Genomic DNA, 19,103 nt, shown 5'->3' with positions numbered 1-19,103 from the left:
AAATACACCTACAATGAGATCAAGAGCTTTGAGTTTAAAGAGGAAAAAGATCATTGAACAAAAGCGCCAACTGAATCACAATTCCAGACTTTGCAAGGATTCTCTATGGGGCATATGGGGAGTTTGACTAGAATGAACACATTTTCTTTTATACCTAAGCTGCTCAGAATCAGAAAACAAAATATCACATGATAAAATTAGTTATTATAGCTCTTGAATGTGTGTAAGGGGTAATATTGGTTTTCATCCTATCCTACAAGTGCAATTTGCTTATGTACTTTTTCTCTATTACCAGTAATAAAAATATTTTCATTATTTACTCCATAATCTAAAGAAAACAGAAACGAGACTTAAAAAAAATCATAGTAAGCTGAAATATGCCACTTCAAATATTACTTTTACAATGAAAAGATATCAGTCAAGAAAGTCTACACTAAAATCTAAATCTTAATACTTTTTTATATTGTTTGGATTTTTTTTAATAATATTCACATATCTTTTATTTAATTTTATGATATTTTTTAAAAAATTAAAAGTGAACTAAACTCTTCCTTTCTTGGCAAATGACATTATAGTGGATATGATGCACTGAACTGGGGCACACAGAGCCTGTAATTCCAGACTTAGTCTCTAAATGTAGCCCTACTGGATAATGGTTTCCATAATTACTCTGTTTCAGTTCATCTCCCATGAAAAGCAGGGCTGAATTACGTACTAGGAATTCATGGCTTTTTATCCTGGGTCCCACCTGACTATTCCAGTGCCTACTGCTGCTGCTGCTGCTAAGTCACTTTAGTCGTGTCCAACTCTGTGCGACCCCATAGACGGCAGCCCACCAGGTTCCCCCAGGTAATCCCCCTGGGAGAATCCCCTTGGGATTCTCCAGGCAAGAACACTAGAGTGGGTTGCCATTTCCTTCTCCAATGCATGAAAGTGAAGTCGCTCAGTCGTGTCCAACTCTTAGCGACCCCGTGGACCGCAGCCTACCAGGCTCCTCCTGGTAGGGATTTTCCAGGCAAGAGTACTGGAGTGGGGTGCCAATGCCTTCTCCATCCAGAGCCTATAGCAGACAGTAAATGCGAGCTCACCCCTTCGTGACTGTAACAAATCAACTGTCACGAAGACTGGAAGAAGTAAATAAAACCAAGGCTGTCTGGGGCTCCTCTAGCCCAAGCCATTTCCATCGTGGGAAAGGCTGTTTTCGTAACACCCATTCACCTAAAGGGACAGTGCCCATATGGACAACAATGATTCCAACAGCCCCACGAATCATAACCTGGAGTCAGATCAGCTTGGTCTGTTCCATCACAGTTCCTCTGTCAGAAAAAGACCCCCTCCGTGAGTGGACAAAAATGACCTGGTTCCTACTGCAAAGAGTAACTAAATGGACTCCTGCTGTTATGGATGTCCCGTCCTCCTTAAAACTATTGACCACCCCCCCCCCAAAACCTTTTTTTTCCAAGGTTACATTTTGTGAAGGCTCACAATAACCCACATCTGTTACAATTTCTCAAGTGAGCAAAGAACTGAGAAATGCCTCTTAGTCCATCCCCCACTCCCCCCCCCCCTCCAAAGAAAGCACTGGTTCTTTTTTCTCAGTGTGAAAGGCCTGCTCCACATTAACAAACTCATCTTTGTCACTCACAGTTTCTATTTTCCTTCCAGAGAGAAATACCTACAGACCTACAAAAATAATCCATGCCAACAACCTTCCAGATTAATTTGTTTCTTTCTCAAGGTAAAAATGAGCCAAACACTAAAAAGCAATTCTGAAATGTCATGAAGAGATGCCTGAAAACAGCTCTTTGCAAAAGTGCTGAAGATCTGGCCTCAAGAGACCTCCATCCCTGTCCAGTTGCATCTCTTTTCTCCTTGAGCAGCCAGCTTGTTTTGCTGCCCCAGACAAAGGAGTCAATTGCCCCCAGAACACTTCACCATCACAGCAAAGCTTTTGTGTGTCTTCAGTGACCATTAAAATCCCGTTCTCAAATCCCGCACAGCTGTTTTCTCCTCCTCTTCAAAAAAAAAGAAAAAAAGAAAGCTTTTCTGATGCAAAAGGGAGAGACCAGTGGGGACCAGGATTAATGGTGACAAAGAGACCTGAAGGCTGGCCCTCTTTTCAACACCACGGCCTTTGAGTATTTCAGGCTATGGACAAACACTATGGTCTCTCTGTGGTTAAGATGGTGAACCTAATAAAAGAGGTCACTCCCCAGCATTTGAGTGTTTTCTTAAGGATCACGCCCTACCTTCTGGAGAGCCTCAGGCAGCCCACAGGAATTCCCAGGGTCTCTTGGAGCTGCTGCTTTGTCCTGGCTCAGAGGCAATGGCACCCGAGGCAGTGCTGTGGCCTAGGGATCCCAATTTGAATACTTTTAAATGAGTGTTTCAGAGTGACAGGAGATAGCACCCTCTTGGGCTCAGAGGTTGACTTGTCATGTCTGTCCAGGTTTTGGTGTGTTGTCAGGTTTCCTATTGGAAAACTTTCTTATAGTTGGGGCGGAGAGAGGAGCCCAACTTGATGCCTTCCTTGTTGAGTTCCCAGGGTATGCTATATTTTCTTCATGCCTGGTTAATGGGACTGATTTCACTGCGTTTAAGATGTCTCTTTTGCCCTCAGTGTAACTATTTCCCCAAAGATTTATCCCGGCCCCCTTCTTTCTTAGTGTTGGTGACTATCCTCGGGATGTCATCTGTTGTTCCTATGAAGATTCATCTACTCATTTACTCAATGAAGTACTTAGCACCAGTACTGTTCTAGGAGCTGGAGATACAGGAGAGAAGACAGACACGGCCCTGTCCTAAAGGAGCTCTTGCTCTAGTGGAGAATATGGGCAATAAATGAGCAAACAAATAAATATATAGTAGAATGCTAACGAGAGGTAAGTGCAACGAAGAAAATTCAAACAAGGAATAGAGTAAGGCAAAGAGTAGTGGTCTGCATGAATGCTATTTTAGAAGAATAGCCCAGAAAGGCCTCTGCGAGCAGAGATTCGAGTGAAATGAGGAAAACAGTCTTGCAATGGTCTTGCCTGATAGCAAAAAAGCCAGTGCAGCAGGAACATACTGAAAGGGGCTGGGTGATAGGAAATGAACTCTAAAAGCAAGGGGCAGATTACATAGATTCTTGAAGGTCTCGGTAAGGAAATTAGCCCTTACTCAAAGTGTGCTGAAGGTTTTGAATGGGGCAGGGACGTGATCTGACTTACGTTTCTAAAAAGATCTTCTGATTGCTGTGTGGAGAAGAGATGGAAGGCAAGCAAGGGGAATGTGAACAATTCAGAGCCCATTGCAATAGACTGGGCAGGAGATGGTGGTGGTTTGGAACAGAGTAGTAAAAAGAGAGGAAGAGAAAACTAGTTAGACTCAGGTAAAAAGGCAGATCTGGCAGGATTTGCTAATGGATTCAATAAGGAGCATGACGGAACAAGAGAGGTCAAGAAAACTGAGGCTTTAAACTAGAGCAACTGAGCAAACAGGGAAGCCAGTTACAGAGATGAGGGTAAAGGGGGTTTTGGTGTGGAGTGAGGGAGGAGAAGAAAAGGTTTTGTTTAGACATGTTGAGTTTAAGAAACTTTGGAGCCATGCAATGTTGGTATTGAGAAGGCATTCGTTATGCTGGTGGTCTCCAAGCTAGAATACTACACCTCAGCAGTTTACAAAGCATTTTCACATCTATGCATATTAAATTTTATCTAAAAAATAAGACATAAAGAAAGGTTCATTGGTTTAGTATCTAAACCAGACTTACCATAGTAATCATCTTGAAATATATAGAAATATTGAATCACTATGTCATGTACCAGGAACTAACATAGTGCTATAGGTCAGCTATAGTTCAAAAACAAACAAACAAACTCACAGAGAAAGAGATCAAGGTAGGAGAAGGGGAAATTGGATAAAGGTGGTCAATAAGTACAAACTTCCAGTTATAAGATAAATAAGTACTAGGAATATAATGTACAACATGATAAATATAATTGACACTGCTGTATGTTATACATGATAGATGTTAAGAGAGTAAACCCTAAGAGTTCTCATCACAAGGAGAAACTTTCTTTTTCATATTTCTTCAGTGCTATAACTATTTGATATGATGGATGTTCACTAAACTCATTGTGGTAATCATCTCATGATGCATGTAAGTCAAATCATTATGCTGTACACTTTAAACTTATACTTTGCTGTATGTCTATTATATCTCAATAAAACTGAAAAAAATAGTTTTTTTAAGTTCTTCTGTTTAAAAAAGAAGAGAAATTGGCCCCTCAGTCAGTCCACCTCTCCACAAGTCAGACACGCATGTGAAGATACAAAGTCCCCAAGAAAGAGACCTTCGAGTGGGGAGGTACTAACTGACTCACTTCTTTTCCGTGTCTTGAGAAGACTTTCAATTATGCCTCATTGAACAGGTTTCCTGACTATATTATCTGGTCTCAAACAAACAAACCATCACGAAGTAGAAAGCAGCTTCCAATAATTCTTGTAGAAATCCTGGACCCATGATGCAGGACCAGTGATGCAGGCGCAGGTGAACCCCAGGGAAGTGCAGAACTGACAGAGCTTGTTCTACTGGTACCAGCTCTTGTCAAACCATATCCAAGGTAGAAACAGTGACAATTTAATCAGATCTGACAAGAGGTGAGCCAAAATACTAGCAATGAGCAAAAAGACTATTTGAAAAAAAATGATTTACAGCCACTACCATTAACAATTAACCCTGCTGAGTCGTCAGCATGGTGCCTTCGGAGGCTAGCCAGCTATTTAAAATTTTGTTTATTTAATCTGTATCTCTTCTTTTTTTCTAAATGATATATATATTAGGCAATAGTATAAGTATATAATTTTTAAATAAGTAAACAGTCATAAATTCAACAGTATTTCACTCTGTGTGTGTGTGTGCATGTGTGATAAAACATTCAGCACCTCTAGGACAGATAAGGTCAGCAGCTAGAGTTGTAGAGGGCAGTTTGGGAGTCACCAGCATATGGTGGTATTTAAAGCTATCAGCCCTGAATGAGGTCATCGAAGAGAGTAAAAAAAAAAAAAAGCGCGGGGGGTAGACGGGCATGGAGGACTGAGCCCTGGGATCCCTGATGTTTAGAGATAAAAAAAAATTAGGGGGCCCCCGCATGGGAAATGAAAAGGGAGCAGCCAGTGAAGCAGGAAGAGAACCAGAGATGTGTAGTATATGAACCCATGAGAAGTGTTTCTGGGAGGAGGGAGGGGTCAGCAGAGTCTGAGTGACAGCTGGCAACCTGGATTTGGTTACCTGGAAGTTGTTAGAAATCTCGGGAAAAGCAGTTCCCCTGGATGCATTGGGAATGAAAACCAGGTTGTTTAGGGTGGAGAAGAAAATGGTCGATGAGGAAGCAAAGACAGGGAATTTAGACAAGTCTTTCAAGGAGTTTTGCTTGACAGGGGGTCAAAGAAAGGAGGCAGGATCTGGAGAGAAGCAAAAGAAGTCAAAGGAGGATTTGCGTGGGTTTTAAGACAGGAGTAGGTTTGTGTGCTGTTAGAAATGATCCAGTAGAGAAGGAGAATTCCGAGATGCAGGGTCGGTGGGGACAAGAGCAGGAACGTTGTTCCTGAGATGGTGAGAGGGAATGGGCCCTGGAGCCCCGGGGGAAGAGTGGGCCTTAGGAAAGAGCGTGGGCTGTTCATCCCTTTTACCAGGAGGCAAGTCAGAGCAAGTGTGCACGGACGCAGGGTAGGGGGGCCAGTCTATGGATGGAGAGGTGACGTCATTTTCCTAGACTCCCACCTGCCTTGTGGACATTTCTGCCTGGGAGTCTTGTTGCAACTCAAATTCTACTTTCCCAAGGGGAATGCTTCTCTTCCCTTCCCCTGTCCAAGCCTTCCTACCCCTCTAGCTTTACCCTCTTTATAAACTCTTTATAAACAGCATCTCTACACTCCCAGTCACCAAGGCTCCAAACCACATTATCCCAGACTTCTCCCTGCTGCAGCATGCTATATTTGGGTCCCTTTTGTCTGTCCCCAATTTTTTATCCCTATGGCACTAGCGTCCTAGTGCCATCTCGTATCTAGATTACTGCAATAACCTTCCAGTGCACTCCCTTGCTGGCCGTTCCTCCTGGCCCCAGCTCTGCTTTTACCATCAGATTCACCTCCCTAAAGTACTTCCCTGACTGCTTCACTCCCTGCCTCAAAAACCTCCTCGACCTGCCAAACTGCACTTCTCAGTGTCTTCAACTCAAACTCAGCCTTCAGTCTCCTTTTCTGTATATGAGTTTTCATTCTTTCTCATGCCCTCTCAAGAGCCCATTTTTTTTTTCCTGCTTTTCCTATAAATCTTTTGATTATTTCTTCCTCAGTGATCACATTCATCTTACCATTCAACCAACCCACAGGCTTTTTGTCAGTGCCTCCTGCATATGAAACAGGGCTGGGTAAGATGCGGGACGTATGGGAAGAAAATGCAGGACCAGAGGCCAAGTCAAAAACCTCTGAGCTCACCCCAACCCTTTCCTCGTCTCAGTCCCCAATCCAATTTATCACCAAATGCTGTTCACGTCTCCTCCTAAATATTTCTCTAATCCACTGTTGCTTTTCTATTCCACCTAGTGCCTTCATGTTCTCAATCTCTCTTATGCAAAGCATTCAGACGCTCCCAAATAGGTTTTTCTGCCTCCAGTCCTGACCCTCAATTCGGTCGGAGAGCTCTTTCTAGAATATAAATATGACCTTATGCTCCCTGATTAAAGCCTCTAATGAACCTGTCACCTACAGATAAACATATTCAAGGTCTTCATGACTTGGCCATGTTTTTCCCACTAGCCTTGCTGCCCAATCCCACCTTCCACTCCAGGGTTAGTAATACTGAAATGCCAAAGATCCCCTGTGCACATCTTGCTGGTCCTCACTTTCCAAGGCTGTTCCTCTACCCGTTTATGCATCATCTGTGCTCCCTTTAAAGCTCACCGAGGCTTTTCCTCTTTGGGGAAGGCTTCTCTGACTCTTCTCTGGGAGGGTTACCACTTGAGGGATGCTATCTTCCTTATTCGGACCTCCTCAGCACCCACCACAAAGCTGTCCCACAGAGGACTCTCCATATGAGTTGGGTATGAGTAGGATAATCACAGGGCATAGGCAGTACCCAGGAGAGGTGAGAGTATTCAAATTGAGAGTTAGGAACATGGGCTCTTGAGTCAGACCTGAATTTGAATCCTGACTCTGCACTTGCTTGCTGCATGACATTGTGAAAACTGCTTACCTTCTCATGCCTTTGTTTCCTTATCTATAAAAATGGTATGATGCAGGATAGACTTGTGACAAGGACTAAATTAGAAGAGTCATGTAAGGTGCTTAGGGCTTCCCACGTGGCACTAGTGGTAAAGAATCCACCTGCCAATGTAGGAGACATAAGAGACTCGGGTTCAGTCCCTGGGTCAGGAAGATCCCCCGGAGGAGGGCATGGCAACCCACCACAGTATTCTTGCCTGGAGAATCCCATGGACAGAGAAGCCTAGTCGGTTATAGTCCACAGGGTTGCAAAAGTCAGACATGATTGAAGTGACTAAACGCGCACACAGGTAAGGTGCTTAACAAAGGGCTGAATGCATTAAGTGTACAATAGATGTCAACATTTTACTAAATTATGTTTTTTAAACTTTTTTAATTAAATGAATTTCCTATCAAGTCTAGGTGATAAATATTAGTTTAATATTGGTCTATACTGCTAATATACCACTTACATTTTCCTTGATTTAAAACAGAAATTTTCCACCTGCTCAATTCCAAATAATTTCTCAGTTTTGAAAAAATTAAGAAGAAAATACCTGGCTTCTCCCTGCCTTAGGCCCTTTGCACGTGCTGCTATCTCCACTGTTCAAGCACCCCCTGCTTCCATTGGGTTTGCATGCTCAGTTCCGCCTTCTCACTTAGATCTCAGCTTAAACGTAACCTGCTCTGACAGCCTTCCTTGAACACCCTGTAAATAGTAGAAATCTCTCCTCCCCTCTGACGCTTTCTGTTCTATTATGTTCAATAGCACTTATAATTTCGGAAACTATCTTTTCCTTTACTTTTTGATTATCCATCTCTCTCCATTAGAATGTGAACTTCATAAAAGCAGGGTTTCACCCATTATATTCTTACTGCTTCATCCCAAGTTCATCCCACAGAGTGGGATCTCAATAAACTCTATTTGAATTAATTTTTCCCAACTGCTGCAGAAGAAAGCTACTACTACTAAAATTTGAATTAAACTTTTCTAGTTTCTCAAGAACCCAGGCACTAGAATATCCCAATTTGCCAGTTGTCTGGATTGTCTTTTTAAAATTTCGGCAAGTTTCAAAATAATCAAATACAAAAATTTATACTTTAGCAAGTATACTCCTTAAATAATGCACCCTTTCTGAAAGGATAAATAGCTATGAAAGGAAAAGGAGAAATTCAAGTCATTATTAATTTTTGTTTAGATACAAAGGACTTTATGAATTACTATGAGCTTGAGGAATTTGTTCCTTGGAGAATATAATTGCTATTTTTTTTTTTTGCCATCTTGATAAAATTGATCACAGATGGTACAAAGATCACTTGCAGAGTGGGCTGTCCTCAAAGTCCTTAAATGCCAAAATAATGAGACTTTGCTATATAAAATTATTATAAGAAAGAAAATGTTTGGTCAGAAGTGACTATGTTCTTTGATAAAACTTGGGGCCTTAAATTTTATTTTTTAAAAATTACGTTGGAAAAACAAAAACTTCAATGGAAAAATAGCTAAAGAAAATGGATATTCTCAGAAGAGGAAATCAAAATGGCCACAGACATATGACAGCATGCTCAGTTTTACTAATAATCAAAGAAAAACAAGTTCAAATGACCATCATTTTTACTTAGCAGATTTGCAAAAATTAAAAAGATCAATAATATATAATCCATGTTACCAATGATGTGAGGCAGTAAACACTCACTCACAATGTTGGAGGGAGTATATATTAGTATGTTTTTGGAGGCTGAGTTAGCAGGATCTATTCAGTTTTAAACATGTATGTCCTTCGACCTGCAATTAAACACATACAAGTCCATCTTCCTGAAATATTGGCCTGTGCACAAAAAGAATATTTATTGCAGCATTGTTTGTAATAGGAAAATTAGGAACAGCTTAATTAAAAGTCACCATCAGGAGTACGGCTAATAAATACTGGTATCTTAAAACAAACGTAGACCAGGAAGCTTTAAAAGAAGCATGGTAGCTCCTCTGTTAGCATGGAAAGGTGGCCATGATATACTGTGTAGTTAAGAACAATATGTAGTACTATTAAAATTGCATTGATGTATTTTTTACTGTTTTATCCACACAAACCTTCAGCCTATTTTTAAAACAGCAGCCAAAGTCATCCTTTTCAAACATAAGTCAGAACCTTGTTATCGCTTTGCTAAAATCCCTTCTCAGGCTTTTCTCTCACTCAGATGCAGAGTCCTCACCACAGTTTCCACTCCCCACACGATCCGGCCCTCCGCCCCTGCTCTGACTTTCTTCCTCCGCCCTCCTTTCCTCAGCTCTCATCATCCTGGCCTTCTCCTCAGTACCTCGGGGTTTTAGTACTCACTGTTGCCTTTACCTGGGACTCTTCCCCTAGACGTTCTCACTGCTAGTTCCTCCCATCCTTCACATCTCTTCCCAAATTTCACTTTTCAAAGACCACAGCCCCCGAGCATAGTCTACATTTTGGCAGTGTACCTTCCTCCTCACCCCTCCCCTTTCCCTGGCCTTTTCTTTTTATTTATTTATTTTTATTTTATGGCTGTGCTGCGCGGCATGACCAGGGATCAAACCTGCGCCTCCTGCATTGCAAGCAGGAGTCTTAACCACTGGATCACCAGGGAAGTCCCGCCTCAGCATTTTCCATTCCACTTCCTTGCTTACCTGTTCTTCACTTCCTCACCACCATTTGCTACAGGATATACTTTCTTCTTTATTGGTTTGTGGTCTGTCTCCCTCTTCTAGAACTCTAAACTCGGTGAGGGCTGAGATTTTTGCTCTTTTGTCTCATTATTGGATTCCAGCACCTAGAATAGTGCCTGGCACACATTTGGTGCTCAATAAATATTCATTGAATGAATAAATAAAATTTCATTTTTATATCTGCATAAAAACAGATGTAGAAAAATCCACAGCAAACTATTAACAGTGATTATTTCTGGGGAGTGGGGTTGGAAGCTGATTGGAAAATTTCCATCCTGTGTACATTTCTATATCATTTGAAACATGTACCACTTATAGGTAATTAAAAACTAAATAAAAAATATTTTAAAGGAAAAACATAATGGTCCCATCTCTCCTTCTAGGTGACTCAAAACACTCTTTGGGCTCTTTTCTAGAAACATAAATGGACAGTAGCTCACCAGACTTCTCTGTTCACGGAGTTCTCCAGGCAAGAATACTAGAGTGGGTAGCCATTCCCTTCTCTACGGGGTCTTCCTGACCCAGGGATTAAACCCAGGTCTCCTGCCAGATTCTTTACCATCTGAGCCACCAAAGAAGTCTCACAAATATAAAATAATTCCAAAAAAGAATTATCCTCAGTTTGTCTTCATTGAATGTGCTATCAGAGTTCAGAATATACCAGTAGAGCCTGGTCTTTATGAGGTTCTAACAACATTAATGCAGGACTTCCCTGGTGGCTCAGATGATAAAGAATCTGCCTGCAATACAGGAGATGTGGGTCTGTGGGTTTGATCCCTGGATCGGGAAGATCCCCTGGAGAAGGGAATGGTTACCCCCTTCAGTATTCTTGCCTGGAGAATTCCATGGACAGAGGAGCCTGGTGGGTTATAGTCCATGGGGTTGGAAAAACTTGGACACAACTGCATTAATTGACCAGGAGTATAAGACAGACAGACACACACACACACACACACACACACACACACACCACGGTTTGCCGTTACCAGGAGTCTGCTGGGTAAAAAGCCTTTCCAACTAACTCAACTGACCCCTCTTTATACCCACTTTCTCCCTCCAGCAGGAGGAAAGCTTCACTGGTAGTTCCTTGAGCTGTGTTCCTTGACATCTTAAAATTGTCAACACTGCTGTCAGACAAGGTGAGCCTGAAATGGTCCCTTGAGGGCTACAAAATTCATCCAGTGCTAGAGGGAGCTCTTGAGACAAGACACGTGGGCTCTTAGAAGTAAAGCCAACCTAACTCGGCATGACAAGCATCTCACGAACACATTCACACACACAACAGCCACACTAACCTCATACTCTGTGTCTTCCACAAGTTGTCACAGTCATGAAGCCTCTGTTAAGTAACTCCTGATCCGCACCGTGAGGTCTTTATTCCCCAGAAGCATACCCATAGTAGTATTAATAATATTCTCACTGGGAGTTGTTCCACATTAGCTTTCTCTGAACTCTTAACTGGCCATAAAGGCTCCCTGGCGAGCTTGCAGGGCCTCTACCTCCAGGACAGCACTTGGGGGACGAAGGGGTGGAATACAGCTCTGAGAGGCCAGAAGCAGGACAGACCTGCCTGTCCCTGACAGTTTCTACAGCTCACCCTGGAAACTAGGGCAGCAACAGCCAATTCTCACCACCATTTTGGTATGAAAACTGGAACTCTTTGGATTTTAAATGAGAACAAATCAACCAGCTGGGTTGTTTTTATCTTTTTTTTTTTTTTTCAAGAGAGTCAGCTGGAATGAGAGTTACGACTATTTGAGAACAGCCCCTGGTAGACAGTTACCACTTGATTTTACACATGATTTCTAGTATATTTTGGCAAAGCAACAGAATAGGGCTGTGGAGCTATTGCTGACAACTTTTCTGAACAAGTGCCTCTGGGCTTAGCTTTGCTTCTTTTGAAACACTGATTTATTACTCCTTAGCTCAAGCTTCATTTCTCAGGCCTGTTTCCTCTAATGACACTTTAGAAAGGACATCACTTTACTCTGGAGGGGTCTGCTTATTGAAATTCACCTTCTTTGGGACCAGAGCACAGGTTTGGAGTAGGACCATCCACGTGACCTTGAGTAAGAATACTTACCTCTCTGAACTCCAGTTTGCTCTTCTGTAAAATGCAGATAAAAATACTGCTTGGTCAGATGACTATAAGGATTGAATGAGGTAATGTAGATAAAATGCTTAGTGTTACGCCCGTCACAGGTGAAGCCTCAAATCATTACCATTATTACTATAAAGTGAGACCCTACTTTTCCCCCATCTAAGACTCTTTCAGTAGAGTCCTCCATAATTGCCCAGAATAATCTCTCACAACAAACACACCTCAAGACTGACCACTTTGGAACCTCCTGCCCAGATTCCTCCTGCCTAGAACTTCATCAGAAGCTTGGGCCATAGCCCAGGGATCTCATAAAGCAGCTGATGATCCCTAACCTCTCCCCTCCACAAAATTATGGACAAGAGTTTGTTAACTGCCACCATGGGTCAAACAATAGGGAGATGATAGGGGAACTGTTGGGAGTGGAGTGTTGAGAAGGCTCAATGATGCCTTATATTTGCAGTCCTGCCCCAGTTGGGGGACCACGGTGCATTGAAGACCACAGTCCCTCAGACCCTTAAAGGACAACCCTCTCTCTTCTCATCAGCCCTGCCTCTTCCATCCCATCCCTCAACTCAACCGACATTTACTAAGTGCCAGGCACTACTCCTTGTGCTCGGGGGCTCCTGATCCAGTAGGCAAGGGCAATACCAAGTGTAGATCTCAAATGAGGCTGGGGATCCTCTGGAAGGAGCCTGGGGAGAAAGGGTGGGCCAGACTTGCTTATGGCTACCCTTAGTGTTTTTGGAGCTCAAGAGAGTTCTATGAGCAAAAATGTCCCGGCTAGTAGGCCACTCACCACATTGGTTTCCTCCATGGTCCTGGCCCATTGCACAGGCCTCTATCTGGCGTTCAGATGTTTGGGGAGACTTTTGAGCCACTTCGAGGTTCACGCCTGAGAGCTGGAGGTGCAGCTGCTCCCTGTGGGCAGCCTTCCGGAGCGTGCGGATGGCCTTCCGGAGCCGCTTCTCTGTTCGTTTTACAATGCAACTGAGATCACAAGACGCTGCAGAAACCAGAGAGAGTGCAGTGGAGAGGAGTTCAGGCTGCCGTATGTGTCTGCTGGACTATGTCTAGACTGACTGCAGGGCCTACCAACACTCACAGCCCCCTGCAGACAGCGTGGGGAGATACGTGGAGCTGGGAACCTAGCAGGCTGGGCAGCATTTGATTCAAACAGAAATTTGTTGGCCAAAATGGTAGCTTTGAGTTTTGATGAGGCAGATAAAATCATCAGGTTCCAAACCAATTCAGTGTAGTTTGGGGGTAAACAAACAAACAAACAAAAAAACAGGAGATACTTAAGTGAATGTATGATTTCCCCCCACAAGAATGAGGAAGAGCTAAAGGCAAAGAAGCAGGAGAAAGCTGTAAGAAGCCTGGCACCAGAGACTATTTTCAAACCAACCTGTCACCTCCTTTTGGTTAGTTTCAAGCTCAAACTCAACAGTGATAAACATTTCCTTAGGGGCGCTCGGTCGGCCAGGGCCTCCTGGGACTTGCTTGCCAGAGCTGCATGTAAGGTTTGCGTAGCGGAAGCTCTCTTTTACTGAGCTGTGCTTCTCTGTATGGAGAAACAAAATTATCGGAAGCCAAATCCTGGCAAAGCACTCGGCTGAACATTCGCTCAAACTCTGTAAACATTTCATTAGAACAGCTCTCAGGGGACCAGATGATTAACTCCAGATGCCAAGACACTGCAAGCCCTCAGCCTGGAGCACGATGACATTATAATCTTGAAGAGCCGGTACTGCCTCCCATGTAACTTTACCACTTAGCTCTCGAAACTGATTTTCATGAACAGATGCTAGATGTTTCTGAATGACCAGCCACACGTGTGGAAGACGGGAACCAGAGGTTGTCTTGCCTTCCTGACTGGTGGTTTGCTAAGGTGCATTCATGTTCTCAGGGTTCATTTCTTTAAAGCTGAACTATGATGCCTCAAGCAGGGGCTGAGTCTTCAAGTAAGGAACGAGCATGGAAGTAGAAAGGAAATTAACTCCTGCTTTCAGGCAAACTGACCTTGGAGTAATTCCATCTCAAAAGGAAAGCTGGAAAGCACATCAACAGTGACGACTCATTTTGAAATAACCAGGAGCAATAAATGGCACAAAGAATCAACAAATCCAAATAGTCATGAAGGCACACGGGACGGGAGTGAAGGTGTTATGTAACGCGGGGCTTTGGACATCCTCGTTTCCAACCTTCACTCCTCACTCCATGACTTCCAGTGAATCTTTTGACTAATGATTGTTAACCAGAACCAAAGAGCAGATCCACACACGATCCACACAATGAAGTAATCTCAACTGAACTGATGAATTATCTGTATCATGTTCTTCTAACATTATAAGGATGTTCAAATCAGCAGGTCATCAGGGTCAAAGGAAGGAGAAGGCAAATTAATTTTTCCCTAAAGATCCATCTTACCTCTCAAAAGGCTCACTTCAAATCTCAAACTGAACAGATGTTCATTTTGAACCTCTTTATCTTTCTATTTTCCCATATCTATTTTTAAAAATTTTTATTTTGAAGTAAGCTTAGATGTATAGGAAAGTTTCTGAGAGGGTACTCAGAGTTCTCACATACTCTTCATCCAGTGTTCCCTAATGTTAATATCTTATATTCACATGTATCTTTATTAAAACTAAGAAATTAACATTAGTATAATACCATTAAATGAACTAAAGACCAAATCTATCTTTAAATAATGCTTTCACCCTCTGATTAAAAGTATAAATGCTCACTATTAGGGAATTTGGAAAATTCAGCAGAAAAATTAAAATTACTCATCATCCTTCCACCTAGATTTAACCCACTAATAAGGACATGGTGAGTTTTCTTTGTTTTTCTTCTACTTATGCTTTTTTTGCACAGTTTAGGTTGTATTAGATATACAAAATGTGACTTTTTTTTCATCTTTATTACAACATTTTCTAATGTCATTAAACATTCTTTGAAAACCCATAATTAATAACTTCATAATATTCCATCAAGAAAACCCATAATTAATAGCTGTGTAATATTCAATCAAATGTTGCTGTTTAGTTGATAAGTTGTGTCCAACTCTGCTACCTCGTGGGCTGTAGCGTCCAGCCCACTCTGTCTGTGGTATTTCCCAGGCAAGCATATTGGAGTGGGTTGCCATTTCCTTCTCCAATTCCATCAAATGGAGGTGCCCAGATGAACCTTGGTTAGCTACTTAAAATAGGCAGCCAGATGTGACTACAGTAACTATGCTTTTATTTGTTTGTATGATTTATTTGAGGGTACACTAGGGAAAGAACCCTCCCTAATACATGAATCCTGATTTTTCTTTTATTTTCTAAAATTATTCTATGAACTAATACTGGAAATGTGAGCTAGGGGAGAAAGAGGAATGTTGGATTCTGCTCTTTCCATAAAGCCAGGTCTACTTGGAAAGTATTTGTTCTGCTGAAGCCAATGGCATCACTGCCTCCAAAGACGAGATCCAGCAGAAAAGCTGGATATGATATTTTTGTTCACCAAAGATGATCCTTTCTGAGCCAAACCTTTTTTCATTTCTTTGGATTGTATTTTAAGCAAACTCTAAGATCTAGAAATTTTAACCCAATATGATCACAAGTTACTAATGCATCTTAAGCCCATATTGATTGCTATTAACTCACAGATTTCCCCACAGGTTCACCCTCTGTACCCTGCAAAGGAAGCCCTAATGTGTAACCCCAGAGGCGTATGGAGCTGCCAGGCAGGGGTCTTCTTCCTCTTGAGAAGAGAGGGCATGGAGAGTCTGAACTGTAGGATCCCATCTGAAGGGCTCTGCTGGCTACAGATCCCTTCCCCGGCATGCAGACACGCTCCTTGCACCAGCCATCTGATTCCATACCTGGGAGGACTGGTCGCAGACCCTCAGGAAACAGTTCAGCCTTTTTCAAACTACATTTGCCTTCATTTAGCTTAAAGGTTACACTTGTCCTGACGGTGGCGACATCTTCAGAAAGAAACAAGTGAGAGAGGTTACCTTTGGAGGCAAAGGAATGAAAACCCCAGCGGGTAACGGCAAGTTGTCCATTGCTGGAAGCATACCCTGAGCCCCTCTCTTACACTGAGACCAAGGAAGACTGGGAGCCGGGGGCACCCATGACCCTGGGACAAACGGCACCAAGAGCCTCCTAAGAGTTACACTTGTCCCTTCATCTAAGATGAATCCAGCGCTCAAACATAACAAAGGAAGGGCCAGAAACAGCCTCAGCAGTGAGATGAAAAATGAGGTCATTTCTGTGCCTTTCCAAGAAGGAAGGCCAGAATCCCCCAGTTCACATTCGGACAACACAGTGGAGAAAAATGGACAGGCAGGTTCTCCTCGATAAGCCTGTCCTGGGAGGACAGGGCTGAGGGAGCCACCATTCCAGACAAGGACAGCATCACTAACCATGGCCAGGACTCTCAGGGTCTGTGAGGGAGCAAGGGTCCTACTTTGAGGGCCTCACATAGAACATTCTGCTCTCCTTCTGACTCCACAGTCAGTCTTAACCTTGTGTTAGACTCTGGAGCCAAAGACCAGGATTCACGTTCCAGCCCTTCAGTTTGTGTTGAGAACTGGAGCAGGTTACTCAGTCTCCCTAAGCCTCAGTGTCCTCATCCATAAAACAGTCCCTACACTACTAAAGCTGTTATGAGAACTAAATGAGGTAATGCAAAACAAAACAAAAAATGTTTAGCCTACTGTCTGGTACATAGTAAGAACTGAATAACTGTTAACAATTTGCTTGCCCACCCTTAGGGTGGCCTTAATCTCTAAGTGAAACAGACCATAGTGTCCCCTCTGACTGGGTGCAAACATCAGACAAGAGGAGCAGTGAAGGACAGTGCTCAAGACTCTGGATCCAGACTGCCCGGTCAAAATCCTGGCTCCGTTAATGTCCCATCTGACTCACTTTGGATATGTTGCTTCACCTCTCTGAACCTCAGTTTCTTCATCTGGTTAATAAAAATAACAATAAAATAGTCCCAGAGGGCTATAGTGTGGATGGTAATAAATCAGCTCATACATGTTTTAACTGCTCCATCAATTCACACAAGTTGTTATTATCATGCTTTGAGCCTCTATCTTTGCTTAAACACATAGTATGGACATCTAGAACCATTCCTTAGATATGCTCATGACATCATCACAAACCCATCTAAATCTGGAAGAACAAGGCCTCTGAAAAGCTTTGAAGGTTACTCTTTGTCTTTTGAAAAACCGAAAAGGGTTTGGGCTTCTTTCTCTTGACAGGATCTTTGTTCCCCTGTCATGCTCATGTCCCCACCAATGCCATGCACCCCAAGTACATGTTTCCTGCTGGGCCTCTGAGGTGCTCTACGGTACAGGGAGCTGGGGAGACCTGAGTCTCCTGGCCCCGGAGCTACATGGTCCTCTGCCCAATATGATGACCCAGCGGGGCTGCACAGAGCCTCCCAACAGAGTGGACACTCAGTCAGCGTCTGCTATGTGGTGAGTCAGATCGCAGGCACCGAGGCTGCAGGCAAGAACATCCTGTAACATGCTCGCGGCATCAGAGAGATTAGGAGAAAAGAAAACAGAGCCAACGCCCAAGAACAGCACCCCACAGAGGAAGCCCATTGAACACAGTGAGCCCCAGAGACAACACGCAGGTTTGGTAATTACCCCCGAAAGCGGAGTCATTTGATTTTTGCTGTTTGTTCCCGAGAGGAGAGGAAGAGCCGCAGGTGACAGAATAGGCCTCTTGCAGTCCTGACAGACAGAAGGTGGATTGTCAGCATGTGGGCGAGGTTACAGCCTCTCCTGCCGGAAGCTCAAGTCCCTTCCTCCCCCAACTCCACGTGAACCACTAGAAAAACCCCCAGAACACAGGGTCTCAGAGCACAGGCCTCCAGGGGTCAGGGAGCAGCTGGTCAAATACTTGGAAGACCTGTGAGGGCTTCTAACACCTCAAGCCAGGAAGGCCTGGCCCCAGGCCTGGGACCCACTCACCTGGAGAGAGGTGAATGCCAGAGTGACATCTGAGGAAGCACCTGTCTCCTCCACCACTCTTACCGCACTGCAGGGACACGTGGGGTGACAGGCTAGTGGGCAGGCCCCCCTTCACTTCTAGACAGGACAAAACGCAGACACTTACAGAAAGAGAAGGACACTTCGTGGTGAGACCAGGCCAGCTGACTCCCACACACCAAAGACCCGAGCAAAGAAGGCAGCACTGATGCCCAGCCCAAAACACAGACACCCGCTTATTCCCCACCACCACCCCCCCACCCCCCAGGGTAAAGGAGCTTCTGGTTTGCTATTCTTTTCATATGGAAAAGCAACTAACAGAAGTGAGTTCCAACCTACGCTGAAGCACAGAAGGAAACACCAAAGAGCCTGCAAAGTATCTCCTGTTTTTGAACTTTTAAAGGTGGGCTGCTGCAGCTGAGGGCAGGAGAGTTCAGTCGAGGACTGGCCGGCACACGCCGGGTCCAGTGGGGCGTGGAGAGAACTGCTGGGCTGCTCTGAGCCTCAGCCTCGGGGACTCTTACCCACACAGTCCTTTTTATTCCAGTGGAGCTTGTACCCAGAGTGGCACTGGCATTCATGGCTGCCCACAGTGTTCACACAGACCTGCTGACAGCCTCCGTTGTTGACGCTGCACTCGTTGGTGTCTGGGAAGTAAAACACTCTCCTGTCACAGCCGTCTGTCTCTGACCCGGCTGACAGTATCCCTCCATCGAGGAAGCAGCAGGAGGGGAGTCACGTGATTGAAACTCACTAAGGGAATGTGCTGATCGCCTTCAGAATGTGCACTTGGCACCAGCTGACCCACTCCCCATTCAGTGGATTTCCTAGCAGGAGCCTCACCAGGATGATCTCAAGTTCCATTCTTGACCAAACAGTTGCCCCAACGAGCACATTGAGAAAGGGTCACACTCTACTCTCAGGGTCCAACTCAGCCACAGCACAGGCTCCCAAGTTAAAACTCCACTGTCTTCCTGAGTTACATCCCAAGGGAGATAGAGAGAATGAGGATTCCCTACGTGATAGTTCATAAAGTTGGGGTATAGATTAGAAAAATGCCCATGTGCCACAAC

The 19,103-nt window shown here is 43.8% G+C and overlaps 1 protein-coding gene across 4 annotated transcripts in view; it reads right to left on the bottom strand.

Annotated features, from left to right (window-relative positions):
* SCUBE2 (signal peptide, CUB domain and EGF like domain containing 2) overlaps positions 1-19,103 on the bottom strand; it is an 80,456-nt gene that overhangs the window by 25,085 nt on the left and 36,268 nt on the right. For 3 of the 4 annotated variants that reach the window (XM_061147908.1, XM_061147916.1, XM_061147901.1), the window contains exons 11-16: positions 18,555-18,677; positions 18,013-18,129; positions 17,686-17,772; positions 15,901-16,005; positions 13,441-13,596; positions 12,832-13,038 (exon numbers count right to left, since the gene is read on the bottom strand). In XM_061147908.1, coding sequence (XP_061003891.1) covers positions 12,832-13,038; positions 13,441-13,596; positions 15,901-16,005; positions 17,686-17,772; positions 18,013-18,129; positions 18,555-18,677 — 795 coding nt within the window. The remainder of the gene's footprint in view (positions 1-12,831; positions 13,039-13,440; positions 13,597-15,900; positions 16,006-17,685; positions 17,773-18,012; positions 18,130-18,554; positions 18,678-19,103) is intronic. The other variant, XM_061147922.1, reaches the window with a different exon arrangement.

Source organism: Dama dama, chromosome 1, assembly GCF_033118175.1.
Source record: "Dama dama isolate Ldn47 chromosome 1, ASM3311817v1, whole genome shotgun sequence".
In the NCBI taxonomy this organism is placed as follows: Eukaryota; Metazoa; Chordata; class Mammalia; order Artiodactyla; family Cervidae; genus Dama; species Dama dama.
Note: the sequence above shows the minus strand (reverse complement) of the source record. Positions and strands in the feature narration are given on the sequence as shown.